The sequence below is a fragment of the Hemiscyllium ocellatum genome, chromosome 8 (genome assembly GCF_020745735.1).
Source record: "Hemiscyllium ocellatum isolate sHemOce1 chromosome 8, sHemOce1.pat.X.cur, whole genome shotgun sequence".
In the NCBI taxonomy this organism is placed as follows: domain Eukaryota; kingdom Metazoa; phylum Chordata; class Chondrichthyes; order Orectolobiformes; family Hemiscylliidae; genus Hemiscyllium; species Hemiscyllium ocellatum.
In genome coordinates this window covers 41,848,646-41,860,686 of record NC_083408.1, presented here as the reverse complement: position 1 = coordinate 41,860,686, position 12,041 = coordinate 41,848,646, and the positions used below count along the sequence as shown (strand labels likewise).

Below are 12,041 nucleotides of genomic sequence, written 5' to 3'. Positions count from 1 at the left end.
CCTCCCCAACTCCATCCCAAGCCACATTATATTCTGGGAGGGACAAGCTAAAACAGAGTGCGTTTTGGAAGCTAAATACATTTCTCTGGTCAGCTTCCTCGATCTTTTTCCAGACACTTTATACTGCAAATCATGTGAGAGGAACAAAGCTGCTAGTGTTGAAAGATCTTCAAACACACAGTAGAGCAATATTCTCATTGACTCCCCAACACCATCACTTCATAGTTTCACATCCAGAAAAAAATGCCCTGCTGTCTCAATTAGTTCTTTCCAGTTCTTTGCTGTGAACTGTGAAGTCTTCTAACATGAAAACTCAGAAAATTGAAGGCTTATATTTTCTCAGGATTATTATAATCTACAGGTTTCTAATCAATTACTCCTGTTGAAATTACTCAAACTAACTTTCTACTAAGGTAACTTATTCCAATGAAATGTTCTATACTGCTTCTAAAAAACTTTCAATCTAAAGATTTGATCTTAAACCAAAAGAAAAGTGAGTGTGCCTCAATGTTCACACTTCCAATTGTGAAGTTAGAAACAACTAGATGAAGCAGAAACTGTAGAAGAAAGGGGAAGCTCATCTTTACCACCAGTAAAGCTAAGTAAAGCAGCACTCAGTGCAGATTGTACAGCTCTGAAGGAGGCCTCTATTTATCTTTCTGACAACAACCGACTTAAGCTTTAAAAAAGCAGTGCACACCAGACATTGATTGACTAGTGACAGCCACTCTCAGAGCTTATATACAGTACTCCCAATTTAAGGCTGCAATATAACTGTACTTCTTAACTTAGTTGCTCAATAGTTAATTGTTAAATTAAAGAAAATTCTGGACTCGAGATAAAAATGACCCTTCAAAGACTTTCACCAACTCCCAGTGCAGAGGAGGCTTTTGCTTTGGTATATAAGTAGTGAAATCCATCAAGGGGAAGTTGTCCCCCTACCTTATGTTCTATACACCACAGTAGTGGGTAATAGTTGTAGCAGTAAGACAGATTTAAGGCAAACACTCGTTGGCTTCAGTAGTAGACTGCTTTGTCTCACTGAAAAGTGCAGGAACGTAATTTGCTTGGCAACGCTTTTTTTTTAGAAGGCCCCAATAAATCAGTAAAGAACTGGCAAGAATTTTCACAAACTAATAAAGCACACACAAACACCTGACTACCAAGTTAAGCTTCACAGAGAAATGTGTAAGGAGTTCTAATATAAATAGAAAGCAGCTGACAAAATTCTGTATGGGTGACCTCCAAAACTTACGCACTACTGATTGCACATTAGATCTTTGCAACTTCCAGAAAAATGTATGTCTTGTTTATGTCTGAAATGGGAGCTGTTGTATTCAGAGTTAATAATATTAATGCGACTTTGTTGTAATCTGCAGAGTAGATTTAAACCTGATAAATTGTGTCTTAGCTAATGAAACCTAACATTCGAGGAGATAACTAAACTAGCCTATTTTTAAATTACCTGGCAGTTTGCTTGCATGTTTGCATTTGCTTCAAACTTGGAAATATGAAATTGTCATAATTCCTCCATTAATTTTGCCCTTTAGAGTGACAGACAAATCCAAATGGACAAAGCTGGCCCTCCAGTGGAGCACTGCATTTTCATGAGTCATTCAATCCAGTAGGCTAACTAGGAAGCATGGATGTGTGTCCTTCTTAAAAACCTGTTGGAGTGACCAGACCAAGTTGTTTCTGCACTGACATTTTGTACACTATGCTTTATTAGGTTCAACTATATATTGCTTTTGGAAAAGAGTGTCCTGTCCTAACTTACCAAGTCAGAGAGGCTTGAAGAGGCTTTGAGTGATATCTGGTGGTTTGAATGTACTTTTCCAAGATAGCAATTTCCCATAAGATATCAACCTTGCAGGCTACTGCCCCTCTCTAATTGTCTATAAGAAGTTGGTGGAGAGACGGGTCTTCAATCACTGCAATCTATTTGGTATAAGTACACTCACAGAGCTGTGAAAGTGGTTTTCAGGCTTTTGATCCAGCATTGAGAAAGGAACTGTGATAAAGGTCAGGATGGTGAGTGAATTGGAGGAAACATGCGGGTGGTGGTGCTAGCATGCACTCCCTGTCCATCCCCTCGATGGTAAAGGTTGCAGATTTGGAAGGTGCTGTTGAAGTAACCTTGGTGAGTTGCTGCAGTGCCTTGTGCAGATGGTACACATTGCTGCCATTGTGTATTGGTGATGGAGGGAGTTCAGTTGTCCTAGATGGTTATCTAGCTTCTTGTGTGTTATTGGAATTACATTGATCCAGTAGACAGTATTCTGTCACACTCCTGGTTTCTGCTTTGTGGTTAGTGGAAAGAATTTGGGGATTCAGGGATTGAGTCAGTTGTCAGACTTTCTACTTTTTGATCTGCTTTTGTAGTCACAATATTTGTAACTCTGTCCCTTTTTTTTGGTCATTGGAACTTTTCAGATTATGATAGTGGGTAATTAAGTGATAGTATTCCTTTGAATGTCCTGGGGAGATGGTTAGACACTCTCTTGTTGGAGATAGTTATTGTTTGGCACTTACGCAGTGCAAATGTTAATTGCCGCTTATCAATCCAAGCTCTGAACGTTGTTCAGATCTTGCTGCATGCAGACAAGGTCTGCTTCACCATCTGTGAAGTTACAAATGAGAGTGAACACTGAATCAAATTAAAGTGTAATCATCAGCAAGTAATTGCCATTTGAATTCCCTGTCAATGACAGCTTTCATCACTTTGCTGTTGACAGAGACTGTACAGATGGGCTGTAATTAGCTGGAGTGGATTTCTCCTGATTTTTGATAGACTGGTCCTGTTTGGGCAAATTTCCATATTATCAAGTGGAGAATGTTGAAGCTGTAAGTGGCATAGCTAATTTTGGAATGCAGTTTTTCAGTATGACAGCCAAATATTGTCAGGGCACATAGCCATTGCCATTTCCAGTTCACTCAGCCATTTCTTGATATCATGTGGTGTAAATTTAATCAGCTGAAGGCTTAAAATCTGAGATGGTGAAATCTGGGATGGATCCTCCATTTTAAACTTTTGGCTGAACTGAATGCTTCATTTATTAGTTGTGAATGGTTGTGAATAATAAATTACTAAGATGTGGTAAGGCTTCCATCTGAAGCATTGGTTCCGCAATTGCTTGGCTCTGCTGGTAAATGTAGGGATAAGGCAGGCTGTGAAATTGGATTGTGTTGGAACACTATTCTGGTGCTGGTTGCCCACTGCCTCTCGTGGATGCTCTGCGCTAGGCCTGTTCCATTCTGAGCCCATTCCAGTTTGCATGGTAGCAGGCCACACAACATGTTTGATGATGGGATTTTGGCTCCACAAGGATTGTATGGTGGTCACTCCTATTAATACTGTTACAGAAAGATGCAGCTTCTATGTAGAAATTGTGAAGTTGATTTTCCCTTGTATTGATGTTCTGAACTCTTGCCAGTCACCCAGTCTGGCAGCTATATACCTTCAGGACTCAACCAGCTCATTTAATAGTAGCATTACTGAGCTCCTTTTAGTGATGAACACAGAAGTCTCTGATCTAAGGAACACTCTGTGCCTCTCAATGTTTCTTTAAAATGATCCATGTTAAGGAGAACAAATTCACCAACTGAGGTAAAGTAGTGGTAGAGTTATCAACAGGACATTTCTTTGCCTATATTTGACCTATTGTTGTGAGACCTTGTTGTGATCTAGAGTTAACGGTAAGGCCATTCCCTCAACAGTGTACCATTTGGCTGCTATGAGATGTTGTGGGATAGTATCTGAGATCTTGGATGAAAGATGTAATTCTGATGAAATTAGGCTTCAGCTTGACTTCATGGAAGCAACTATCACAATTTTCCAGATGTTAATGAGAATGTCTTTGTGGGGTTGATTGGTATGTATGTGGGTTAGTTGTTTTATTTTTTTCTATTCACTCTTGCTGTTACTTCAATACAATTAGTGGCTTGTTGTGTCATTTCGGCAGTTTAGAGTAAACCACTTGCTGTGGTTCTGGAGTCATATAAAGGCCAGCATTTCTTAGAGGGCACTTGTGAAGCTGATGGGTTTTTTTTAACATAATCTCTTAGGTCCATGGTCACCATTACTGATGGTAACTTGTTATTTCAGATTTATTTAACTAACTAACTTCCCATGAGGTGGGATTTGATTCAAATGATGGGATTTGAACCCATTTTTAGGCAGAAGTGGGTACTGCGGATGCTGGAGATTAGAGTCAAGATAAGAGTGCTGCTGGAAAAGGACAGCAGGTCAGGCGGCATTTGAAGAGCAGGAAAATTGATGTTTCGGGCAAAAACCCTTCATCAGGAAGGGTTTTTGCCTGAAACGTCGATTTTCCTGCTCCTGGGACGCTGCCTGACCTGCTGTGCTTTTCCAGCACGACTCTAATCTTGACTTTGAACTCATGTTGTTGGATCAACAGGTCTCTGGTTCAGTCGTCTAATAACATAATCACAAAGCGCCCGTTCTTGGTATGTGCACTGACCAACGTTCCTCTGGGTTCTGTAGGATGAAGCTGGCGCAACCACAATGTTGAAGAAACACCTTATCCTGCAACAGGCCATACTTGATTATGGGAACATTATCCGGGAGCTGGCTGACAGGGCCCAGAAACTTCTGACTGAAGAGCACCCAGAGGGGTGAGTCGCAATGCTGTGGTCATCTCAGACAACCAGAATCTTCATCAAAGCCGTGATACTAATTAGAAGCAGTTTTGAGGCAAAAAACACAAATGCAAAGTTGGGTTTATTTTCATTAATGTTGAAGTATGAGGGTTAAACGAATTTACATTTGTTGACAGCAAAAAGCATAAAACCCACATGCAGTGCAGTCTCTGGTCGATGCAAGCCTGTGAGAAGACACAGTAACTCATTAACGGCTCCAAAATGCAGTAGAAATGAAAACATAAATACTTTAATTAGCAGAAAAGACTAATTCTGAGAAACGATTATCAGAATTTAAAAGAAGTCAGGCCTACCTGTTCCTGGTTTGTTGTTTTTCATTAGTACTTCCAGCAGTCTGGAAAACATAATGATGTTTAGGTACTAAACGGCCAATCCCTGTAGGACCACTGGTTTAAATAGACAAATCTAGGTAATCTTTGCCATTTGCCCAGTGACCATCAGAAGGCAGTAGAGCCTACTTGGATATTTCAAGGTGCAAGTTAATGACTGATGTTATTTCTCTTCTGGTATTTTTGCACTGAGCAAATTGTTAAATCCACCATTTGAGATTAAAAGAGTTTATTTTAATTTCTGTAATGAGAATTTTACAGTAAATGTAATCCTAGATGGCACCAAACAAATTGATGAAATAACACCACCTGAGTTTCATTGGTGAAAATATCCAATAAATATATAATATTATCTAATAAATCCAACTGAGAATTTAGGAAAATCTTTTGCCAAAGAGAGGTAAGAACATAGAGCGTGCTATCACAAAGAGTAATAGAGACAAATAGCACTGATTCAAGAATTAATGAGCTAGATTTCTTGGAAATGGTGACAGGATTTGAAGAAAAGGGATGGAGCAAGAGTTGCATAGCACGTAAACACTGGCAAAGACCAATGGACCCAAGTGCTTCATTTCTATGCTGTAGACCCAATGGAATCCAGTAATGTCCTCACACATTGCATGAGAGATTGTGGAACATAATGACCTGTAGATTCATAGCTGCAATGACAAGTGAGACCAATTCAGTGGGGGGTATAGATACTTACTTGGAAATTATTAAAGTATGGGACGATGAACAAACTTGAGTTCTCACGGTTACTAAAAATAGTGGGACTGGTTCAACATGCCAAATTGGTGACTCCTGTTCCTATGATTACACTATTGTCAACAGCCCTCTATGTGATGAACTTAGGTATGCCATGTATGCAATTAAACACAGTCCTACCAATTCCCAGGAGGGAAGTGTTGAAAAACAATCATGGTGAATCACTGCAAGTGCACTGCAGTTCCAAAATCAAGGTTAAAAAAGGTAATTGATGTTCATCTGATCAACTAGAACGTACCAACTGCACGCTAAACAACAGGGCAGCAAGTAAGTAGGTTCAATTGAATACATTGTGCTATACTCTGGAACTGTAAATTTCAGTCTGTCAGAGTTCTCCAATTGAGTTAAACGTATTCTTACCAATGAAAGTGAAATGGTATTTAATAATTGGTTTTAGCTTTACTTTTCAGAGTGTCTCCTTTATTGGAAATTCTCTATTCATTGGTCTTTATCTAGCTTAATGATCACCATATTGATTTCTTCTGCTTTTCTGTCAATCACTGCTTAGCACTATCATAATGGGAAAGAAAATAATTTTAAGTATTCCCAGATCTCAAGTATCATCTTGCTAATTGTCTCTGAATTTTCATAAAGTCACGTGCTACATCTTGATAGTTAAGAATGTCCACAACAATCACAAGAAATGCTTTTAGATGAACTTACTCAAAACGAAAAGACATGACCAACAAACAGAGGCCCTCAGTGAATAATAAAGGATCAAAGGCAATTGAGTAGCATTTCTAAAATCTGCCTAAATTTATATTTTAAAAATTCCAAAGCCTCTTTAAACTTTCTGATTTTATAAAGCTAATATGATATTGCTCAGCATAACATGAATGTTTTTGACCATTGTCTACTCCCATGACCCAGTTTTTAATGATGTGTGGAACTACTGAAGATCTCCATTAATTTACAGCCTCATGCCATCCCTCCCCCTCCATGCGGTTTCCACTTTACATGACGTTCAAAATGTACTAATACTTCGACAGAATGATGGAAAATTCAGTCTATCTCCTTAATTGATCCATGCTTTTTTTGTAATTTCAGTTTTATTTTCAGAGATCCTATAGCCTTTTAATTAGGATGTACTTTGCCATTCTTAAAGTAATGTCTCACTTATCTTTCTCTAACACACAACCCAGAGAACAACACTTGCCCATTTCCATCTTATAAATTTGACCATATTTTCTATCTCCTACCCGTCCATATCAGAAAGCTGCTTACAGCTCCAGATCCTCTGTTTTGAGGAAAATTTATCTTCTTACAGAACTGTAACTCAACTCAACACTTCCACCCTATCTAATTCACTGAAGGGATCCAGTTGTTGGTCATGCCCATTCATTCTGAGCAACTGTCTGCTCCCTGTGTCTGCATGGGTTTCCTCCGGGTGCTCTGGTTTCCTCCCACTATCCAAAGGTGTGCAGATTAGGTGAATTGGCTACGCTAAATTGCCCATAGTGTTTAAGGATGTGTAAGGTTAGGTCCATAAGTCAGGGGTAAATGTAGAGTAGTTGGGTAGGGGGGGTACTTTTCGGAGGGTCGGTGTGAATTTGTTGAGCCAAATGGCACAGTAAGGGTTCTATGATTCTAAGTTCATCTAAGACATTTCTTCCATTTGTTATCATTGGGACAATTCTCAGCTTTCACAGGCACATATTCAATGTGCTACAGACCTTGCAGGCATTGCCATTATAATTAACCAGAAGTTGACAACTAATTCTTAATTGATTTGCTCTGTTGCATCTCCTTTTTAACTCTCACTCCCTAACAATTCTTTGCAAAAAAAAACCAAAGCTTTATTTGACTCAACTGCATACTCATCAAACTTACTTCCTTTGTGACCCTCTGCCTGGGAAGCAGTGTGTTTATATACCAAAGTGATGCACTATTGGTTAGGCTCCAATCCACAAAATACTGTTGGAATTAACTGACAGTCTGATTGATTTACAGTGAGCAGATCATTAGGCGCCAGGGGCAAGTGGACAAGCTGTATGCAGGACTCAGAGACCTAGCAAATGAGCGGAAGAAAAAGTTGGAGGATATATGCCATCTTCTCCAATTGAACCGTGAGGTAATGGACCTGGAGCAGTGGATTGCAGAAAGGGATGTCGCAGCATCTTCTCAGGAACTAGGGCAAGACTATGATCAAGTTACAGTGAGTATTTATTGTTGGATCACACATAGGCGTTATGTAAAAGTACAGCTGTAACAAAATCCTTCAGAAAATATCTTGCCTTTCAAACTTATGTGACTTTTTCCAGTGCAGTTCTCACGTGTTTAATTTCACCTTACTTTGTCTCTCATGAGTACACAACTTGTGTGGATTTTACCAGTCAATTAATCTGGGGGAGTGCTGGAAAGCAGCAGGACCCACACAATACTGAAGAAAAATAGGATGGGGTGGGAGAATGGGTTGAATTGTCTGTGATGTTCCCCTTGTGATACCATTTTGCTGTCAGGGAAGAAAATGGAAGATGTCTGTCCTTTCCAGAGACTAACTGAGCCATTAATGCACCAATTAAAGGTCTCTTCCCACTGCCACTGGCATTATCCCAGTAGAACATGGGTCCACCATTGCCGAAGCCCCATACTAAACTGGTTGGATGGACACTGTTATATCATGGTGCCAGCTTCTTCTGCCTCCAGTCCTGAGAGTGCCCACCACTCCCAGCAGGCAATGCTGACTTTTCAGTTGATTCTAGCGATCACCCATGCAGGCAGCTATCCTTTACAGACAACATGAATGAGAAAAGTGGCGAGGGTGTTAGGAAAAAAGTGCAGAAATTCTGCAGCAAATTATTTGCAATACAATTGAAGAAAACTAAATTTGGTAAAATTCTTTGCATAAATGTCAATTGAGTAACCTTTGAAATACAATATTGTTGGTGTCATTCTCCAAACACATTGTGCTATCATTATCATATTATACATCTTATACTACTGGAAGATCTCATTTTAAACTCAGCGCTCTATTTTCACAACATCTACAGAATATAGGCTTTCAGATCAGTTAGGTTGAGGAGAATTATGTTTATTTAATAACTAGTGGGAAAACAATAATTCACTACAATTTACTTTTCCCTTGCAGTTACTGAGAGAGAAATTCCGTGAGTTTGCCCGGGAGACGGGAACAATTGGTCAGGAAAGAGTGGACAGTGTGAATTTGCTGATAGATGACCTAATTGATTCAGGTCATTCGGAAGCGGCTGACATTGCAGAATGGAAGGACAGCTTGAACGAGGCCTGGGCTGACCTCCTGGAACTAATAGATACTCGCACACAGCTCCTGACTGCCTCCTTCGAGCTCCACAAGTACTTCTACGATGGCAAAGAGCTCCTGAGCCTGATTCAGGAAAAGCACGAGGAATTGCCAGAGGACCTGGGCCGTGATGCAAACACTGCAGAGTCTTTCCACAGAATGCACAGTGCATTTGAACGTGATATTCATTCCCTTGGAATACAGGTATTGTACAAAGTCACTTAATGTGTGGTGGAAATTGAGATTTGACATTAGGCAAATAATAACATAACTGCAACAGGTGCAATTCCATTAGTTGCTGCACGATGCAGGGCATGTTTAATTGAGACATTTATAAATTGAGACATTTGATGTATATTAGCTGTAGCATGATTAGAAGAACCCAAGTCCCTTCGGACCTATGGTTCCCAAAGGCGTGATTTGTCAATAGCTTCATTATTGATTACTCCTGTAATTACCAGGAAGCCCAACATGATAGAATTTAGGAAGTGCTAAAATGAGAGAAGGCTATATTACTAAGCATCGAATTAAAGCCTTGTATAGCAGGTAATGAAAATAGCCCTGAGCCTTCCATCATAAACTGTTGCTTTAATACTTTTCAGTTGAAGTTATTTGTTTTGTTGCGACTATTTATATAGGACAATATTATGCTTTGCTGGTAACCTCTAAAACATTTAGTTTTTCTTGTAATTCATCCTTAGACTTCATTAATTTGTAATTTGTAAACTGATTGAAGATCTGCAAAATAAGCAGTGTTCCCTTGTGATTCATGTAGCACCTCACTAACACTTCGAATTCTTCACTCAGTGACCTTTCAATTACATCCAGCAGTCATTAGTATTGTTTAAAGTGAGGGGAAACCAACAGCATTTACTAGAATTTTGCCATTTACAATGGGACACTTAATTACAGATAGAAGTTGTAGAGTGCACCATGTGTAAAGTCACAACATGTCCTTGTTTGTCCTTCATGGATAAGGAAATGGATCTCCTCATTAACAGGTTCAGCAGTTTCAGGATGATGCAGGCCATTTGCAGACAGCGTATGCAGGAGATAAAGCTGCTGCCATCCAGAAACAGGAGCAAGAGGTGGTGGAGGCCTGGAAGGCACTTCTGGATGCTTGTGATGGCCGGCGTACCCAGTTGGTTGACACTGCTGAGAAATTCCGCTTCTTCAGTATGGTCCGAGATTTGATGTCCTGGATGGAGAGCATCATTAGGCAGGTGGAAACAGAAGAGAAGCCACGGTAATGTACAATTTTTTTTTCATTCTGTTGAGAGATATGACTGTCCTGAGCAAAGTCAAGTGACTATCTAACCATGTTGTGCTTGGATCCTCGTGACAAGCCTTCATCTTGAGCTTTAGCCACCCCTGTGCTGTTAGCGCTCCCATAGTGCTGTTAAGCAGAGAATTCCTCTGTGATACAGTGACTGGGCATGCTGTGTGTATTCAAGGGCAACTTGGAGGTAGTGGTATCCCCATGCACCAACGGCCTTGTCCTTCAAGGAGATGGAGATTGAGACCTTGCTTTTTCACAGTTAAAAGCGTTGTTTGTTTTTCCAGAAAGTATGACATAAGTATGGGCGGCACGGTGGCACAGTGGTTAGCACTGCTGCTTCACAGCGCCAGAGACCTGGGTTCAATTCCCACCTCAGGTGACAGACTGTGTGGAGTTTGTACATTCTCCCTGTGTTTGCTTCGGTTTCCTCCCACAGTCCAGAAAATGTGCAGGTTAGGTGAATTGGCAATGTGTTAGGTGCAGGGGAATGGGTCTGGGTGGGTTGCGCTTCAGCTTCAGCAGGTCTGTGTGGACTTGTTGGGCCGAAGGGCCTATTACCACACTACACTACAGTAATTTAATCTGACATAACTGAAAAACACAAAACCATTGTCACAATTTGTAGCACTGACTTTTCTGCCAACTGTAGCTCCTTGAGTCTGTGTCCCAGGTTTAATGTAAGTCATGTCCAGCACAGTCAGAGGGAAGAGAGATTTGTCACCTTCCTTTTAATTCTCTTAAATTGACAAGCGCATTATTTGCTGGACTGTATTTCTTTACCTCCAAGATGTCTGTTGTCGCGAGTACATAATCTTAAGGCTGGTTCCTGATTCAAACTATCTGAGAACTCTTTTTGCAACGTAAAGCAGTTTTTGACCTGATCCAAAATCCACCGTAGACTAAGATGTGTGTCTCTTCGAAGGCATAGAGAAATCTTTAGGCAGTGAGTAGCTCTGCACGGCCTTCATTGTTTCATGTACGGGTGACAAGACGCATCCTGGAGGGAAGGAAGTGCAGTTACTTCAACACACTTGTCGATTTAACAGAATTGAAGGAAGATGACAAATCTTTATTCCTTATGACCAAGGCTTTTGACTCAGTCAGTGAGGAAGTGCAATGGAAGGCCCTGTCAAAGGCCAGCTGTCCAGAGACATTTATCAGCCTCTTCCATCTCCTCCATGACAGCATGTCAGTGACGGTCCTCGCCAATGTTAATATGGCAGAATCCTTTGAGATCAAGGCGGGGTGTGACATTACCCCCAACCTCTTTTCCACCTTCATCATCACCATCCTTCATTGTGTCAAACCCAAGCTTCCCAGTGGTGTGGGCATTGTTCACAGGATGGACAGAAAATGTTGGTACTAAGAAACATCTGCATCATCCAGTTCCTCATTGACAAGAAAGGAAAAGCTCTCCACACCTGGAAAAGTCATCCCTCTAGCTCTTCTGTATCGGTCAGGAACTTCGGACTACATATGGTCACCACTTCAAGGCCTTTGCAGAAATGCCATCAGTGCTCTATGAGATGGGTTCTCTGCACCAGCTGGGAAGGCAGGTCCACTGACATCAGCATCCCTGAAGGATAACACCAATATTGAGGTTACGATTGTCCGAAACCAACCCCGCTTGACCAACCATATACTTAGGAAGCCTGGGTTCCAACTGCCAAAGCAAATCTTCTTTGCCCAGCTCAAGGAAGGCAGTTGAATGTGAAGAGGACATAGACAA

General features: G+C 40.6%; 1 protein-coding gene across 5 annotated transcripts in view; it reads left to right on the top strand.

Annotated features, from left to right (window-relative positions):
• The window catches only part of LOC132818130 (spectrin beta chain, non-erythrocytic 1-like), a 269,507-nt gene that overhangs the window by 195,292 nt on the left and 62,174 nt on the right, over positions 1 to 12,041 (top strand). For all 5 annotated transcript variants that reach the window (XM_060828851.1, XM_060828852.1, XM_060828848.1 and 2 more), the window contains 4 exons: positions 4,505 to 4,635; positions 7,725 to 7,929; positions 8,863 to 9,237; positions 10,035 to 10,279. In XM_060828851.1, coding sequence (XP_060684834.1) covers positions 4,505 to 4,635; positions 7,725 to 7,929; positions 8,863 to 9,237; positions 10,035 to 10,279 — 956 coding nt within the window. The remainder of the gene's footprint in view (positions 1 to 4,504; positions 4,636 to 7,724; positions 7,930 to 8,862; positions 9,238 to 10,034; positions 10,280 to 12,041) is intronic.